The sequence below is a fragment of the Physeter macrocephalus genome, chromosome 15, assembly GCF_002837175.3.
Source record: "Physeter macrocephalus isolate SW-GA chromosome 15, ASM283717v5, whole genome shotgun sequence".
In the NCBI taxonomy this organism is placed as follows: domain Eukaryota; kingdom Metazoa; phylum Chordata; class Mammalia; order Artiodactyla; family Physeteridae; genus Physeter; species Physeter macrocephalus.
In genome coordinates, this window is record NC_041228.1 from 21,087,727 (window position 1) to 21,107,490 (window position 19,764).

At 40.6% G+C, this 19,764-nt stretch overlaps 1 protein-coding gene across 1 annotated transcript in view; it reads right to left on the reverse strand.

Moving 5' to 3' along the window:
• Positions 1 to 2,266: 2,266 nt before the first annotated feature.
• SLC30A8 (solute carrier family 30 member 8) overlaps positions 2,267 to 19,764 on the reverse strand; it is a 35,052-nt gene continuing 17,554 nt past the window's right edge. The window contains exons 3-8 of the mRNA XM_007122720.2: positions 17,373 to 17,519; positions 14,089 to 14,242; positions 10,110 to 10,260; positions 8,376 to 8,481; positions 3,842 to 3,976; positions 2,267 to 2,564 (exon numbers count right to left, since the gene is read on the reverse strand). Of these exons, the coding sequence (XP_007122782.1) occupies positions 2,419 to 2,564; positions 3,842 to 3,976; positions 8,376 to 8,481; positions 10,110 to 10,260; positions 14,089 to 14,242; positions 17,373 to 17,519 (839 nt within the window). The 3' untranslated portion in view covers positions 2,267 to 2,418. The remainder of the gene's footprint in view (positions 2,565 to 3,841; positions 3,977 to 8,375; positions 8,482 to 10,109; positions 10,261 to 14,088; positions 14,243 to 17,372; positions 17,520 to 19,764) is intronic.

Genomic DNA, 19,764 nt, shown 5'->3' on the forward strand with positions numbered 1-19,764 from the left:
ACCCATTGATGAAAATATAATCCCCATTTTCAGATGAAGAATCTAAAGCTCAGAGAAATGGAGTAGCCCCTGAAGGAGGTCACAGATCTGGAAGGCAGCAGAAAGGGACTCACACCGGGGTTTCTTTTTTTTTTTTCTTTTGTTTTTTGTGGGTTTTTTTGCGGTACACGGGCCTCTCACCGCTGTGGCCTCTCCCGTTGCGGAGCACAGGCTCCGGACGCGCAGGCTCAGCGGCCATGGCTCACGGGCCCAGCCGATCCGCGGCACGTGGGATCTTCCCGGACCGGGGCACGAACCCGTGTCCCCTGCATCGGCAGGCGCACTCTCAACCACTGCGCCACCAGGAAAGTCCCACACCGGAGTTTCTAATTCCCTCTCACGTTCATTCCTCCACCACAGAGTCCCCTGTTTCCACCATGTCACTCCTCCCTCCCTTTCATGTCCCCATTGTCACTGGTATAATTCAGGGTCGCTGGGGGCAAGGTCTTTTGGTAGGTCAGCCTACAACCACTTCCATTAGTTTAGGTTTCCTCTTTCTTTCGCCAGACTTTTGTGTAGACAAGATACGAATTTAGTGCTACCTAAGACAGGGTACATTACAGAAGCACTGTCATGCCTTTACTTTTAAACTCAGCAATTTATTTATCCCATTCTTGGAGGAATGTAGGCTCGTCTTTAGCAGGCACTTCTGAAATAATGGTTGATTGTCAATGCAGATTACTTGGTCAAAAAGAAACAGCCAAAAAAGCGTTCAAAGACAAAGTGTAGATGGGATTTTGGCCAAATTAGATCTGGTTTCAGCTACTTTCTAACTTGGACTTGCTTATTCCTCCTGCTCTGGTCCTTCATATTCTTTAACTCATCCTTCACTTAGTACGCTCCAGCCACAGGGACCTTCCTCAATTCCTCAAATGCACCCAGTTCTTTCTTCAGGCTGTCCACTCATTCTCTGGCTTCTTCTAGAATGTGCTTCCCTCTGCAAGGCATTTGGCTATCAACTGTCTTTTCGTTCAAGTCTCAACTTGGATGCCATTTCTTCAGAGCGGCCCTCCATTGACCTCCCCCAATCTCAATCAGCCTCTTCTTTCATATCACTTGCTGCTATTTGTAGTATATTCTTGGTGGTGTTTATTAGTATAATGCCCGCCTCCCCACATAGGGGAAAGAATTCTATGAGGGCAAAGGCCATGTCATCTTGGTTAACCAATGCTCAGCCCATAGCCTGCATCAAAAAGTAGGCCTCCCACTGTTCTGGCCTCTCCCGTTGCGGAGCACAGGCTCCGGACGCGCAGGCTCAGTGGCCATGGCTCACGGGCCCAGCCGCTCCGCGTCATGTGGGATCTTCCCGGACCGGGGCACGAACCCTCGACCCCTGACTCGGCAGGCAGACTCTCAACCACTGCACCACCAGGGAGGCCCCCCAAAAAGTATTTTAAATGAATGAATAAATGACATTGGTTACTTTACTTAACGTTTACACCCATATCTATACAATGATGGTATTAATTTGAACTTTTTAAAGTTATCATTAGAATGAAATAAGAGGACATATCTAAAGAGCCCAGTATAAGATAAGAGCCAACTAGGACAATAATTGATGCTCCATAAATATTATTCAAGACCTGGGAGCTCTTATCTTAATTCTTTGACTAAATTATTTTCCATGTGACTTGGGGTAAATACTCTGCCTCTCTGTGCCTCCTCGTTTTCTTTTATTACTAGGCCACACCATATGAAAACACTCAAAAAGCAGCAGTTTCATCATTTTTCATTTGTACAGGTGCCTTTTATACAAGGAAGTAAAATATAATTCAGCAGTTTCAGACATATCACAACATAGTGTGCAAGCAAGATAAAGAGAGGGAATTCTATCCCATTTAGTGAATAGTGATATTGATAAGGAGTAGAAAGATAATGCCCCCAATTATATTACAGCTTAGGGGGAAAGTCAAGCTCTAAGGGAGTATTAGACCTCGAAATTCTCTTTTACCCCTGAGTTGGCTCCTGTCATTTTTGCTTTTCGTGTTTTGGAAAAAAACTGTGACTCTTTCCTTTCCACTGATTCCTGATAAGATGTTCGTGAGTTCAGCGTTACCCACTCAGCCTCGGGATGCGTTATTGAAGGGAGGTGAACTTTTTATCACCTGTGGTTACAAACAGCTGTTATTTCAGCCCCAGTCAGGAATAATCTATACACACATTCCTGGAATTGAACACAGCTACTGATGGGTTGATAATCCAATGGACTGATGAATCTAAACGCATTTTCATTCATGGTGGATGGAGCTAAATAAAGAAGGATAAAATGTGCATTGAACTGTATCATGAATTTCTCAAACTTCTTCCTTTGGTTTCTTAGAAACTGCAGAGCAGCACGTAGTGGCCTGTCAAACTTGGGGAGCTGGCAGTGCGACTGAGCTAGTCCCGGGGATCTTCACAGAAAAGGCAGTCGGGGTCTTGGTCGGCTAGAGGTTCCATCTGAATGGTGAGTGAGTACACAGGAAAGCTATTGCTGAGGGCTTTCGCAATTTCTCTCCGAACCACCTGGCTGTCCCGGCTGGCTGCTGTTGATAAAGAACCACAGTGAGATTGGCACTGATTGCACACACAAGGGCGACGTCTCATCTCCAGCTTTTGTTTTTGAGCTGGTGGGGTGGGGCACGGGCAGTGCACTCAGAAGGAGCCATGATGGCTCTGACAACCAGCGACATTCACACAGACAAGACAGGGGACATCCTAGTGCTGCAAAGCACCCCGTCACTACGGGAACTCTTCTCGCCCACAGCCTCTCTGGAGTCTGGCACTCCTAAGAGCTGAGTATGAAAGTGGAGATAAGCCATGAAAAAGCCAAGTCAAAACTATTATTTCTTATACAGCCCTGCTCACCAGTTCCCTGGGTTGCCACCCTTATAGCTGATCACAATTTATATCGAGGATAGTGACAAGAGCCAGGAAGCATTTAGAGCAGCAAACCTCACTGCCATCTTTTCTCTTGTCCCAAAAGGTATCAGGAGGCTGTAAAGTTCCCTCCGTAGTAACCTGATTGTTTACTAGATTCTTCCATTTGGAGTGAAATATTGGTGTAGTAGAGGCTGTAAATTCCCTGCAGCCAGATCCATGCTTCTCAGAAAAGATGAGGATGTCTGAGAAAGCACAGTCCTCAAATGACTCTTCCTGTTCCCTGCCTCTAAGTAACTTCATGAGTTATTTCTTAGCAGCCTAATATGTCATCCTTAGCCTGAGCTGTCTCCCGAGGCAGTGCCCATTTTCTCGGCCCTAGGATGTATCACGAACAAAATCACCTTCTACTTGAAAAAGTAGTTTTTAGGATAAACCCCAAATCCTAAGAGTTATCTCACATGGTTACAGAATTTCTAACCATTCAGTAAAGGAGCCAGCATTAATTCTGACTAGAATATCTTTTAACTTTTTAGAACCTTAAGAATGGGACCATCTTTCTCTCTTTGGTGATAGGCAAAGCATCTTACACACCAAAGATACTCAATGAAGATTTCTTCTTAAATTCTTCCTCTTATTTAACCGATAGGACATCAAGTCAAACAGAGTTTAAGGCCTTGAAGTTTGGGTGGCATTGTAGCCTTTTGTTCTACCCTCTGACCCTCTGCAATCGGCCTCCAGGGTGTCATAAGTATCACTGTTGCCATGACGACGCTGGCACGGGGGATGATTTTCAAAGGCCCTTTTGGTCGCACACAACACTTTACAGTTGTTTTGGCAGGGGCAACAGACACTAAGGGCTCCTCTACCAAAAGGAGGGAAACTACGGACTTTACGGGACAAGGACTGGATTTTGTCCAGGGTGTTTACAAAACTCACTGACCTGCAGTAACGTGAGCTGAGAGAATCACTTGGTTCATTGTTAGCGACCAGACGTGCAAGCTGTGCACAGACACCACCCCATCCACCGCTAAAATGAGCTCTTTCACACCATTGTAACTCAGGTTCTTTGGCACACCTGCCAAGAGGACAGAGTGGGAGGCTGTTGTTATTTCACTAAATACAGCTCAGTGCAATGGCCAATCGAGGATGCAGAGTCCTTCGTAAAATATTAACTTGCCCTCTCCATTTATGGTTTCTTATTTCAAATATTTACAAAGCAGATTCACCTATTTCAGAGGTTTTACCATCAAGCACAGGTTCACAAAGAATATTTGGGGATTTTACTAGGCAATCATCAACAACAGTCATCACCCTTCATTTTCAGAGTGTATGGTTTACCCAGTTATCTTTGAAATTATCTGGAAAGCAAAAGGAAATCACATGGGATTTGGTATCAAGTTATCGCGGGTTGGCATTCTGACTACAACTATTGTGAATTTACCCAACTCTTGGAACTCGTCTAATCCTTAGAACATTTGTAGTAAAATAGGGATGATAAGAACAATATGTAGTTAACAGAGTCCTTTGGGGACTCTGAAAATATCTCAGAAAATATCTGTCCTTTGTAAACTCTACTGCCATACAAATGTTAGTTATCCAACAGGTCACTTAGTGAACGGTGTTAAGAGGGCATCCTAATGTAATACCATCTCATTATTCAGTCTGTAGAATTTCTATTATTTTAGGTATCTTAGGGTTTAATATTTGGGCCACAGAACGTAGTAGTTTGACTTTCATCCTTGTTTCTAAAGGAACAGTGTGGGACACACAGGAAGGTGGGAAGTCTGGCAGCCAATCAGCTATTCTTTGCGGCTGAAGGAACTGGGGTGTCTCTAGCCTCGAGATAAGAGGGCTAAGGGAAGTAGGATCACTGTTTTCAAACATTGCAAGGATCGTCACATAGAAGATGACAGGATATGAAAGTGTAAGGGCCTGAGTCAGTGGTTGGTTAACATCATGGAAGACATCCGTTTGATATAAGAATTAAAAAAAAAAATCAACTCAACTAGTACAAATGTGGTAAAGCCATTTGATACAGTAGGAAATCCTTGTCTACTAAAGGTGATCCAAAGAGGATGCTGTAGAAGAGATTTCGAAGGATAAACACTTTTTAGCTTCCACTTCAATTGTATACATACATCACAAACACCTGGTGTGTTTGTTAAAAATAAATATGCCTTGGCTCCATTAAAATGCTCCTGAAGAAAATTTCTATGGATGAGGCTCTGAAATCTATATGCTTTCATAGTGGTTCTTGACCTTGGATGCACATTAGTGTCACCGGGGATTTTAGAAATCCTGATGATTTCTAAAATGATCAAGAAATTTAGAAATTTCTAAAATGATTTGTTGGGTTACACCCAAGACCAATTAAGTCATTCTCTGGGGATAAGACACAGCATCAGTGTTTGCTTAGCTCATTTGGTGATTCTGAGTCAAGGTAGAGGACCATTACACTAATATTTACCAGCTACTGGGCAGCTCTACCTTGTAGTGGTTCTCAAGCTTGGCTGCATGTTGAAAAACATCACAGCCAGCCCCTATTAAATCAAAATCTCTGGGTCTAGGGCCTGGGTATAAGTATTTTTTAAAAGCTTCCCAGATGACTCTAATGAGCAGCTAGTAGAGAACCACTTACTTAAAAGGAATAGGGAATCCTTAACTCTCCTTTTTCAGCATTTAAGAACCTTGCTCATGGGGATTTCCTCCTTGAGGCTAACTTAAAATTCACTACAGTTTGGGTTTAGTTTAGTCCCACTTCATATTTCATAGAACTTGTCAACGTGGTTTTTTACTCTGTGAGCTGCACAAAGCTCAGGGTACTAGAAACAAAGAAGTTCTTGTCTGAGATTAGCCGTAGAATGTGCATGGAGTCATGGGTGAAAATGTTACAACATCATCATAATAACATCTTTATTGAGAAGCTACATGTCAAGGTTTGTATTGAGCACTTTATTTACAGTGATTATTTTATTTAATAGTTATAAGAACCTTAAGAGCTAGTTAATGAGCGTTACAACTCCTGTTTGACTGGAGAAGAAAGTGGGAATCAGAGAGGTTAAGAAGAATTGCTAAGGCCACATAGGTAAGTGGGATGTCAGATTCTAAGGTATGTGCTCTGGGCGTGGAGTGTCATGCAAATGCTCGACTCCATGTACTGTAACCCAGAGTTGACTATTATGCCCAATGTGTCATCTCTGGAGAGTTTCATTTGACCCTTTGAAGACCTGCTGTCATTCATCTAGGACCCTTGAGATGAAGTCATGATCACACTATACCTCTTTTTCTCTTGCCTCCTTTATCACTTGACTTTTATGAAGAATGCAAGTCCACTGTTACTTATTTTACTCTATGAAATAATATTGACAAGCAAAAGGATATGTTCCCATTGGCCTCAATGTTTCATCACACCTTAGAAAGCTTTTTGTTTCTGGGGGAGAGCCTGCAAAAATATTAATGCATCCAGGAAAATACCCAGATTCGTTTTCAAAAAAATAATTACCCAGGCTAATAAGTATATGAAAAATCACTCAGTATTCTTCATAATTAAAGACTTGTGTATGGAATCAATAAGATAATATTCACCTATCAGATTAGAAGAGAATCAACAGTTTGACAATATCCAGTGATGGTGAGGATGTGCGGAAATGAGCACACTCTCATATGCTGTTGGTAAGAAAGAAATTGATATGGTATCTTTGGTAGAAAGGGCAGTATCTATCAAAATTTTAAATGCACGTAACTTCTGAAACAGCAATACACTTCTAGGAATTATTCCACAGATATACAAGTGCTAAAAATATAATTGCAGCATTATTTGTAATGTCTGTCAATAAGCAGGTATTGCGATACATGCTTACAGTAGAATAGAATACTTTGTATCCATGAAAAAGAATGAGGTGTATCTTATGTATGTACTAATATGGAAAGATCTCCAGTTGAAAAAAGCAAGGTGCAGAACAAAATATGTAGGTAATCCCAGTTTGTATAAAAAAGACATATACACACGCACTATATATATATACACACATGTATGTATGTATATTACATGTACATATATGTGTAAATGCATAGATATTTTTGGAAAGATATATGACAACTTATTAGTAGGTGTTACTCCTGAATAATGGGACTGAGAATTCAAAGGTGGAAAAATGGAGAGACTTTTTCTTATCATTTTATACCTTTCCATCTTTTTAAAAAAATTTTACCAAGTACAAGTATTATTTTATGCTAACCTAATTTGAAAACCTAATTTAAAAATTAAGCATCTTCCAGATAGGAGTTACCTGCCAGTTTCAATAATTAGCTACATTTTTGCTTAAATAAAAAAATGATAATCATGAGAGAAGGTCTGTACTGAGAGATAAAGTGGAATATAGTCATCTCACATTGTACACACATCTGTCTTTTCTCCACCTTCAAGTCAGTAAGTTCCGTAACAGCAGTAACAGCTGCAGCTCAGCACTTGGCCCTCAGAAAAGGAAATGGATGCATCTGTTACTTGACAAACCAAATATTGTCTCCTTCTGAGCGAGGACATTCACTTGTTACTCAGTGATGTTTGACTCCGTTTTCTGTTTCACTGTGGTCAATCAACATTATCACCTACCAACGATTATCATGCCCTCTGAGAATAAAACCTTTAAACGTGTACTGGGCAGTGAATGCTAAGCTAGGGAATGGTGAGCTGTCGTGAAGGCAGCTATACTCTGAGACTGTGTCTACCTTCGGTCAAAATGTGCTGGACAGGAAAGAGAAGCTCAGCCGACGTATGGCTATTTTTGATCATCTGAATGTTTGATAAGATGCAAACCTCTGGTTGTGATTGAATTTTCTAAGTGCCGCTCCAAGTGCCCTCATGGAAGAACCCTTTCAGGGGTGTGAAGAGACTAGTCCGGTGGTTCTCAAAATACGGGCCTCCGCCCAGCAGCGGCAACATCTTGTTAAAATTCAGATTCTCAGGCCTCACCCCAGGCCTACTGTCTCAGGAACTGTTGGGTGGGCCCAGCAGTCTGTGTTTTAACAGACCCTCCAAGTGGTTCTGATGCCACTGTCTGAGAACTGCTGGCCTAGTCTAATGAGCATTTTAGGCAAGTCCTTCATAGTAGCTATAATGCTGCCTGAGGGATAGATTTATTCAATTTTTCTTAGGTATTTGCCACATATTTAGGGATAAATTTATATTTTTGCTGTATCTCCCTCACTGAATCACTCATTCTAGTGTTTGTACGTATTGTTTTTATACTATTCCATATCATTTAACAGTTGCTGAAGAAAACAGAAGCCAATCCTTTTTATTTATGTATTCCCATTTGAATAAAAATCATAATTTTTGTCACAAAAATTTCTTGTAAGTTTACATTTTCCCTATAATGCAAACTCACAGTGAGCATGCCTTGAGGCCATTCCCTTTTGTGATTATAAGGAAGAGAAAACACGGATGCTGGGAATAATAAGAAAATCATTCCTACCTTCCATGAGTAAGATGGAGAAGTCCTTTAAGATAGTGATGGTGCTGGCCAGAACCAGGATGGAAAAGACAAATGTGCAGATCGGGTCAGCCATTTTATAGTCTGGCTAGAAAATATGGGGATTTCAGTTAATTGAATCCAGGCCTCCCATGCGGAAAGTCTGATTGATAAAATAGGTAAACCTTCACGCTTGGCTCCCTCCCTGTCACCCAGTCACCCTCCTGACACTGAACATCCGACTCAGAGGCAAGACTTCCTGAAGACTCAGTCCTTCTTCTAAGCTTTCAACTCTCAGTGACTCAAGAAAGGGAGACCATAGGACATGCTCTCCCCACAATTTAAGAAGTAAAAAGAGAGATATCCTTGAGTGCTCTCTCAAAAGGCCTGATTTAACTTCTCTCAAATTAATAGAAGTACAGAGAATGTGATGAAAATATGCACACTTTTCAGCCTTAATTATGATGAAAAGAAAGGATATCATTTGTTCAGAGGTTGCATGTAACCAAGGTATAGCCAGAGCTTGGTCTTGGCAGACTGGGTTAGTTTACTTCTTTCCCTCTTAAATATGACATACTCAAGGCAGGCATCTTTGATACAGTCCAAAGAATATGTACTGAGGCCTCATTCTCATGTCCTCTCACCACCGGAGCCCTTGGCCTCAGGGGAAAACACCTGCTGTTCTGCCCTTGATGAAGTTTTGTGCCACAGAAAAATGTGTGCCTCATTACTTCTAAGAAACCCGGCAAGAATAACCTTGGTAAGAGTACTCTGCAACTTCACTCACCCTACAATTTTGAACAATTTTGTCTTAAACTTAAAGCTTTTAGTGAGGATTTGCTCAATTGAATTCAGACATGTCTTTGTAATTTTTATTTACATGTTTTCATTTTCCAGTAAAAATAATAGAGTCCTTGCTGACTGGGCAGTTGTGATGCGAACAGACAGAGCTATACGCTCCTCTCCTCCATTACCCTCCTACCTCCACGCTTACCCAACTCTGTTGGTTCTTGGTATTACCGAATAGAGATTGGTAGTGAATATTTGTTTGGGGTCAGAGGCCCACTCAGGATCTATTCCAAGTTTCAATTGACACCCTGACTTTTTGGAAATAGGTTACCTGTCTCCCATGGTGGGAGAGTCAATCAGGTGCTCTACCCTCCCCAGCCAAACAGCAGATACAAGACCCAACCTATGTCAGTTGGGCTCCATTTCCCAGAAATATGAATCTTCAGCAGAGTGACAAGAACAGGAAAGAAATTAGTTGAGTCACATTCATTTCAGCATGGTGCCTAGGACAGAAGTTGGATAGTTTCTGAAATCTAGATACCAAAAGTTGCTCTTTATTCTACCTTGATTTCTGTAGAGGAGTACATCCAATAAATTTCAGCCAATGAGTCTACTTTTTGCTTAAGTGAGCTACAGATCTTTTCTGTTGATTACAACACAAGAACCCTAAGTTATTCATGGTTCCATTGCAATCCATCTTAACCTCAGAACAGAAGGAACTACTTTCTTGAAAGGCTGGCAGCCCTACAGTTAAAGACATAGCTCTTAGGAATTTGGAAAGTCTAAGGTTTCAAGCTTTGAAAGTTTCTTTGTTTAAACCTAGTAAAGTAGTTTGTGTAGGCAAACCAGCTGTCCACCCTCATTTAAGTTAATAATGGAGGGTGAGCTTCTGTACCACCTAATCTATAAAATCACTACAAGACAGTGAGTAAACTCAAACATACTCACCTTAAAGTAGATAATAAGTGCACTGGTTAACACACTGATGCTCTGAAATAGATCTCCAAGGGCATGTACAAAAGCAGCTCTGACACTGGCATTAGCTTGCACTTCTTTGTGATTGTGGCCAGGGTGTCTCTGGTGCAAAATCACACTTAGTCTGGAAGAAAAAACAATGTCCTTGGCCCACGAGATTAACCCTTAAAAATCTATGCAGCCCAATTGGGGAGCTGACGACAGCATGTATTACCCAAAATGGCGAAGAGTTGAAACATTAATGCTTTATAGTGGACTATTTTGAACTAATTTTGAACACAAGGGTATCATGGAATTTAAAAAATTTCACACAAGCATAGACAATGAAGATTCACCTTAGTTTTCTTTTCCATATAATTAATGCCACTCTGTTTCATTTTAAAACTGGAAACCATCACCTCTTAGGTAAATGCCAAGTATTTGACAATGAAGAGGGGAAATATCATTTATTGAGGGTCTCCTGAATGTCAGACACTGAGCTAGGCTTAAAATTGAGCTTTGGTGGGAGCTTAATTAAATGTGCTGGTTTCAAATGCAAAAAAGCAGCAGAAAACAATAAAACAAAATAAGTAGTGAATTTCATCAAAGTTGGATTTTTTAATCTTTTATTTTACTTAATTTTGTTCATTTCCATGAGAATTGGAAATTTGAATAATTCCCTAACGGCCAATGATGAGAGTACTGTGTTTATGTATATGTAGCTATTTATCAAGAGACTGAAATATATTAATGTATTATAATGTATATAAATGTTATGTATAACATTGCAAAATTTAACAGCTCCAATCCAAGTCAAAGAGACTAATAGTGGGCCCTATAAATTATGTACCTGATTCTATTTATCCACAACTTTAGGAGTAATATCTCTTATGTTTTGCCTAGAAACGCTTTCTGTACATTTTGGAACAAAGGTTTAAAAAAATAATTTTTCAGTACCATGTATCCCAGTCTATTTGCAGGTAAAGTGTCTGTTAAATCTCAGGCCATCATCACAAAGCGGAGAGACTGCTATCCACCAAGATGTGAACATTACATAATTTACAGTTTTTAGATTGCCAGTGTTTGGGCAGAAATTCATCCTCAATGAGGAGTTACCATTTAAAGTTCTTCAGACAACCTAACATGCCTGGCAGTTAATAGACTTTCTTTCTAGGTCTGCCATGTATGCTCATCACATTGTTATTCATTCTTTTACTCATTTTATATGAAAAAAAAAACTTACTTAGGGATTCTTATATGCCAGGCACTATTAAATGCTTGGGGCATAAAGGTGAAAATAGACGTAGTCCCTCCCCCATTGTAGCTTTAAGTATGATGGAGATGGCAGAGATTTTAGAAAGACACACATAAATGGAAAATTCTAATTATACTAAGTCTATTAAGAACTGGTGCTACAGATAGTACAACAGGGGACTCTGATTTAGTTAGACAGATAAGGCAATTGAGTTGGATTTGAAAGGTTATACTAGAGTTAAATAGGCTAGGAAATGTTGCAGGCAGAGAAAAACTTAGCCTTAAGGCGCTGTCAATAATCTTCATCGAGAATCCCTTAGCAACTTCTGTTAGAACTTTCTACCTTGAATTGGGGCTCCCAAGAAATAGATTTATTCCCAAATTATGGTTCTGATATCTCTGTGGTCAGACAATGCAGCATCTAGCAGAACTTGAAACCCGTAATCCCAGTTCTGGGAGTAAACATTTTACTCACTCAGTACCCTTATCCATAAGTAACTGCCTGCTTGCACAGGGAAGTCATTGCACTTCAATTCCCTGGTCTTTGTAAGTATGAAAAGCACATGCAATATTAGGGTCGAAGTTCGAAAGCAGTTGCAGCAAAAAGAAAATTTGGATGGTATCTATTTAGAAAGTCACACTCGATCATCAAGGTGCCAGATTTATGTGGTAGTTAACTGGGTGCATTCTTCATCTGTATGCAGCATACACACAACCTATGTGACATGTGACTCGGGAAATGATTAACATTTTTATTGTTCCTGCTGCCTCGGGGGCATATTGTTCCTCTTATGCAAAGATGATGATATTGACTCCCAGTCAGCAGGCCATGTGGTCTGGCTTATTTGTCTCCTAGTAGTGATAGATTTGCATTGATCTTCCCATACTCTTCCTCCCAGTGCCAATATGAAACACATTTTCAAGTTAACTGGGTAGAAATAGTGATCTAGTCAGTGACAGCAGATCAGATACCACTCTTCTTATTGTTTAGCTTAGAGATTTTGAGCAACGGGTCCCAAACTAAGGGATGAGGAGCTGAGGCAGGTACAAGCTAAGGACATGAAAGTGCCTGGAGGAACTTATTCAAAGTACACTCGCTCAGACTACCCTCTAATTCCAGGGATTCCTTTGTGCCCGCTCTCAAAAAACAAAAACAAAAAAACGCTGTTTAAAATGCCATTCTTCGTCACTGTTGTCTTCAACTTCCATTCGTGAACCTACCTCATTGAATGTATCATGTTACATCGCAAGATAGACAGACAGGTGATACATAGATGGTTTTCTATTGCTGCTGTAACAAATTACCACAAAGCCTTTGTGGCTTAGAACAACATAAATTTATTATCTTATAGTTCTGGAAGTCAGAAGTCTAAAATGAGTGTGCAGGACTGCATTCCTTTTGGAGGCTCTAGGGGAGAATTCATTTTCTTACCTTTTCCAGCTTCTAGAGGTCACTTACATTCCTTGGCTCCAGGCCGGTTCCTCCATCTTCAAAGCCGGCAATGCAGCATCTTCTCTCCCCTCTGACCTCATACTTCCCTCTTAGAAGGACTTTTGTGGTTACATTGGGCTTATCTGGATAATTCAGGATAGTCTCCCCTTCTCAAGAGCCATCCTTAACCACATTTGCAAAGTTCCTCTTACCATGTAAGTTGACATATTCAGAGGTTCCAAGGATTAGAATGTGGAAATCTTTGAGGGGCCGTTATTGTGTCCACCACAGATGATAGGTAGGTAGATGGATGGATGGATGGATGGATGGATGTATAGATAGACAGAGTTTTAAGTAAGGTTGCCCAAAATCAGACTATCAAATAGGAAAGATCAAATCAACCAAAAAGGATCAAAGCCCTGGCTTCAACTCCGCATTGTCATGAGCAATCAAAGAGTTCATTTGGAAGACCAGACCAGTATGGCAATGGTCACATGTCCAGCAGGGCATGATCACATTTCCTCTAAGAATGATTTAAGACTGCCTGGATGAGAGAATGGACCAAGAGATGGAAACTAAAGAGAGAGTTTAGCTAGCACAGCTTAAGAGTTTTCATGCAATCATAATGACGCAAAGATAAGATAGACTGCTTTTGAGAGAAATAAATTCCCTGTTATTCTGTTAAAATATATGAAACTAATGACCACTTTATGGGGATATTGCAAAAGAGAATTCAAAAGTAGAAAGGGGACTGAAGTAAATAAAATTTATGATCTCTTCCAACCCAGGTCTCTGGGAACTCATAATGTGTTCATGTAACAAAAAGAATAGGAGTAAGTCACATCCCACATGGAACCATCAATTTGGGTGAGAGAGTGGAATGGCTAGAAGCTCAATTCTGGGTTTGGTGGGTCTATTTTCAAATCCTGTTCTGCACTGCCTCATTGGCAGTTTATTTAACCTCACTGAGCTTCAATTTCCTAATCTGTATGGTATGAGTGTTGTGAACATTGAGCTCGATAGTGTAAATAGATCAAAAGATCTCAGCGCAGTCTCTGACACATAGGAAGCATTCAAAATGGTAGCTATTAGAAGTCAATATTAAAACACACTGTAACTTAAACTAGCACAACCAGCCCTGTTTTCAGTCTTAGAGCCATTTGAACACTCTGTCAGGTCTCTACCATCCTCACAAGTGTGGGAATTAAAACCAAATAATAACAACAACAACAAACCCACAAATCTATGTCCAGACAAGCTTCATGGGCAGTGTGTGGGGTGACTTACATAATGTTCGCTGCCACCGCACAGCTCGAAACAATGGTCATCACGGTCGCCTGGATCTGGTAATTGGAGTACAGCAGGCGTTCACACGCTAGGTACACCAACACACCAGTCACCGCCCAGACACATAGGATGGACAGCAGGGCACCAAGGATCTCTAGGGATTCAAGCACACAGACACGCATACACAAAGAATTTGTGAATCACCTTAACCTCCCCAAGAGTCATAAGATATTAATGCTCCATCCCGCCCCCAAAAAAAGAGAGGCTTCACGCTAGCTCACTCGGTGATTCGCAAAGCAAAAGTGTGGATGGATTTTAGCACTAAGATGAGACACTTTAATGTTGTATGCATAAAACATGTCTGAGTTCACTATGCTCCATATTACTAAGTAATTTTCAGCAAATTTTTAAATCATATTAACGGCTGCCTGCCCTTGCTGTTTTCCTGAGGGATTTTAATTTAAACAGGTGCTAAAATGATTGAAACTTATTAGGAGATGAAATAATGGGACACAAAGAGTAAAATGTGTTTAGAAACTCTTAATTTTGCCATAAAACATTTACAACTTGCCAGCACTGTAAAATAGTAAAAAGGGAAGCCTTCAGAGACTTAATGAAAATGAGTTTCATATGCCAACCCAACATATTATAAACACAGAGGCAAACTCCAAGGTATATCAACACTCTAACTGCATTTTACAAGCAAGAGTAAGGAAAAGAAGTGTCAGAATGGAGACATTTACATGAACATTTAAAGATAAGATAGTGTTCAAGCTTCCCTCTAAGGGAAGTATGTTTGCTCACTTAGAAGTTCCTTACACCTCACCTTGATCTTTCACTCAACCTTGTAAATAGGTTCTAAAAGCCTACAAGACTCTAGAAACATTCTGTGAGTCAGTGGTCAGGCACATTTCATAATTCCGATCTTCCCCCTTTTAAAACAGAGCAATGTAACATATTATTTCACAGACTTCAGTCATTTACATACGCTTTCATGATTTTTACCATATTCACATGCCCCCTGTCTCATTGGCCACTTAACACTCTATTTTATTTTTTTATTGAGGTGTGGTTGATGTACAATGTTATGTAAATTTCAGGTGTATGAGATAGTGATTCAAAATTTTTAAAGGTTATATTCCACTTATAGTTATTATAAAATATTGGCTAGATTCCTTGTGTTGTACAATATATCCTTGTAGCTTATTTATTTTATATATAATAGCTTGTAGCTCTTAATCCCCTACCCCTATCACGCCCCTCCCCGCTTCTTTCTCCCCACTGGTAACCACTAGTTTGTTCTCTACATCTGTGAGTCTGCTTCTGTTTTGTTATATTTACTAGTTTGTTGTAATTTTTAGATTCCACATATAAGTGATATCACATAGTATTTGTCTTTCTCTGTCTGACTTATTTCACTTAGCATAATGCCCTCCAAGTCCATCCATGTTGTTGCAAATGGCAAAATTTCATTCTTGTTATGGCTGAGTAGGAGTCCATTGTATGTGTATGTATACGTATGTATATATGTGTATATATATACTACATCTTTATCCCCTCAGCTGTTGGTGGGCAGTTAGGTTACTTCCATATCTTGGAAATTGTAAATAATGTTGCTATGAACATTGGGGTGCATGTATTACCATTGTCTTTACATAAACTCACTTTTTGTACTTAGCTTCTTCCTAAACAAAGTTATCGATGAATTTACATGTTTGATGTAAACAAACATGTGCTAGTTGATTTTCACCTATATGTCTATGGAGGTGCTGCCTAATATGGTAGCCATCAATCACATGTGGCTATTTAAATTTAAAATAAGTAAAATTAAAAATCCAGTTCTTCACTAGAATTAGCCACATCTAAAGTGCTCCATGACCACATTGTATTATCTATTATACAACATTTCCCTTGAAGCAGAAAGCCCTATTGAACAGTCCTGGTCTTCTACAGTGTCAATGCTCATGGACTTCCATCACCAGGATGAGAAAGTTCAAGCAGCAATCTAAATTCTGAGTCTTCCCTGTGTTTACAAAGCAGCTTTGACCAATGGTATCGGAAAGGGTGAAATACATGTAAAAATTTATGCAGATAAATGATGGGTGCTCAGCCAAAGGTACATGTTTTCCAAGTGTAGCCCTATTCAGGGACTGAAAAGCATCTTAAATCACATTGTCACCAAGTCTTTTTATTGGTGTTTATTGCCTCACCTCTCTCTCTCTCTCTCTCTCTCTCTCTCTCTCTCTCTCTCTCTCTCACTCAGTGTTAAAGGAAAGGCAATCCAAAACACCTGTGTTGATAAGTTGTTTGACATGAAATTAGAACTTCCTATCATTCTAAACTTGAAAAACCACAATCCACAATTGTCAGCCTACAAGCTGTGGTCTCTGCTATTGGCACCTTTTGGTAAAGGCTGGCCGTGTTAGCATGTTGCCCAAAGCTCTGCCCTCAGATCTCCTCCACATTGATTTTTCTCAACTGGTGTGAAAATATGGAATTGTAACTCTTTGTACACATGATTTGTACATTCAGCCAGTAGCTCCTCCAGCTGATATAAGGAATAATACAGAGGAGGAGAAATGGAGTGACAGTATGTGTTGGAGCGGGGGGGTGGATTGTAAAAATGAGCCAAAGTAAAAGCTTCCTAGGTAGTAAACCCTCATCATACCTGGGCCCATTCCTAGACAAGAGCAAGCCATCACTCGTCAAAGAACCAGATCTAAGAAAGAGGAAAAATAAACTTTCATTTCCTCTTCTTCCTCTTCCTTCTCCTTTTCTTGTTGTTGTTGATGGCTGATTGAACAAGATATCCAGCTGAGCCATTCACTGAATGGCTAAATGCTGTGTGAGCAGGAAAGTCCATATTCTATTCCCAACCCCCCTATAAGAAGTTGTTCAATCTCTACAACTCTCTTGGGCTCTCTGTGCTTTACTTTGCAAAATGGTAGAAGCTTCACCCCACCCTCTCTCCCAGATGCCGAGTCATTTAATGAATAGTATCATGGCTGTTACCACACACCGAGATTCTTGGACTGGGGTGGCTGCTAAAGTGATGTATGTGTTCCTGTTGTCCCATTGGAGTTGAGGTAGCGCCATTAATCTGGCTGTTAGCGGAATTAGCATTGAGGACACACATTACCACCTACACATCTATTTCACTCTGTGAACCAGAGATGTGCCTCTAAGGGATTTTCAAACAAGGCTTTGCACTGTCCCTTCCACTTTTATCCTTGGTTTGACTCTGCAGCATTACTCTGTGTCAGCGCTCAATTGATGAACTGTACCTGCTCGGTGCCATCCAAATGTTAGCCGCTTGGAGGGGGGTTTCGATGACAGCCACAAGGAGAAGAGACTGAGCAGGAAACTGGTCAGGTCAGTTAAGAGATGGGCAGCATCTGTGATGACAGCAAGACTCCCAGCAATGTGTCCACCTAGGGGATGCAGAATGGGATATGGGGTTAGGGCCCCAGAGTGCAGCTAGATCATATACATACTAACTGCAGCTGGTGAAAATGCCACAGACTCACAGAACTGAAGACGGGAAAGGGTCTTAACTTTGATTTAATCCACCTCTTTTTCCCAATTTGACGAGTAAAGAAACCAAGATCCAGCGAGTGGGTAGGATTTGAACGTGTAGAAGTGAATTGCACGAGAGGCCGTTCCTGGGAGAGCTAAGGTACAGAGAAAAGAAAATGTGGGGAACATTTGAAGAACATCCAAGTTAGACTGGGGCATGAGGATTCAAAAGAAATATAAAAAGAGGAGGCTGGAGAGGTGCAGGCCAGATTGAAAGGGGCTCCAGACTGAGGACCTGGACTTTGGTCTGTAAACCAAATGACACACTCTGGCCCACTGATGTGCTGTCATTTGACTGTAATTTTACCATAGTCTTTACCACTTCTTTCTGCCCCACTAATTTATGTTATCCACCTGGTTTTGAGATCACTGTTATGAATAGTGGGGAGGAGTAAGAAGAAAGGGCAGGTACCTTCCAATGAGATTCTTTTTTAAAAATTTCTATTTTATATTGGAGTAGAGTTGATTTACAATGTTGTGTTAGCTTTAGGTGTACAGCTAAGTGATTTAGTTGTACATATACATATATCTATTCTTTTTCAGATTCTTTTTCCATATAAGTTATTGCAGAATACTGAGTAGCATTCCTTTTGTTATACAGTAGGCCCTGGTTAATTATCTTTTTTTTTGTGTGGCATGCGGGCCTTCCTCTGTTGTGGCCTCTCCCGTTGCGGAGCACAGGCTCCGGACGCGCAGGCTCAGCGGCCAAGGCTCACGGGCCCAGCCGCTCCGCGGCATGTGGGATCCTCCCATACCGGGGCGCGAACCCGGTTCCCCTGCATCGGCAGGCGGACGCGCAACCACTGCGCCACCAGGGAAGCCCAATTATCTATTTTATATATAGTAGTGTGTATATGTTATATATAGTAGGGTGTATATGTTATATATAGTAGTGTGTATATGTTAACCCCATACTCCTAATTTATCTCACCCCATTTCCCTTTGGTAACCATAAATTTATTTTCTATGTCTGAGTCTGTTTCTGTTTAGTAAATAAGTTCAGTTGTATCATTGTTTAGATTCCACAGATAAGCGATATCATATGATATGTGTCTTTCTCTGTCTGACTTACTTCACTTAGTATGATAATCTTGAATGCACCAACAGTCCAATAAAGCACAGGAAGAGAACCCGAGCCATAGGACACCTGCCTTGTTTTTCTCTCCATTTGGTGTGTTCCCTGTACTTCTATCTAGTTCTCCTTTGTGAAAAGACCTCCAACCTCTAAAATAGAAGTCAGAAGGACAACCTTGTCTTTTCCTTCTCGAACAGGGCTTGTTGTTTGAGTGCAATAACCTTTATTGTTGTTACTACATCTTCCCAGCAAAGAGCTTCAGCTGACTGATTAGTCCTCCCAGAAGCTGTTTCTTGCCTTGTGTGCAACAAAGCGACGGAGACTGTCAGTCATCAGCCCCTCCAATATCAGACTCACCTTGTCTCAACTAATGATTTTAAAAAATTGCATATAAGGTTCATAACTGCAATAAGCCCCACAGACCGTTGGCTCTAGCTATAGTGAAATATCTGGTTTGTCAAAGTTTAATGGTCTGAAGCAAAGTAGTCTTCAAGCTTGTTACTGAGCTGTCAGGGCAAAAATCAGAATGATTCATTAGCCAAAAAGCAACATTTTGCTAACAAATCACCTGTCCTTCCAATTATCCTCTAATGTTGCTCTGTCTGCCAAACTTGGGCCTGATAATAAAGCTGTGTTAATGATGCATTATTTCTTGCCCAGGGAAGGACTACATGCAGATAAGCAGCATGCCGCAATCTTAACAATGAATGATGGTGATGAATGATGATATGCTGGGCTAAAATTATAGCTTAAGTCAAGGAAATGAAATCTTACAGGGGTTCTTCGACAGGCTCAGCTGAGTCAGGAGGTAACTGGGAAAGAAAAAGGGCTTGCTTTGGAAGAAGCATGTTTATATGGAGACCCGGGAACTGAGAAGCATTCTGCAACCATCCAAGCTGCTTATAAGAACAATCCAAAAAACTGTGGGGAATCATGCTGAATCCTATGGAGTAAACTGTTTGTAAGAGGTAGTCTGTGACTGAATTTGCATTTGCTTCTGAAAGCATGGGGTATTATTGACAATT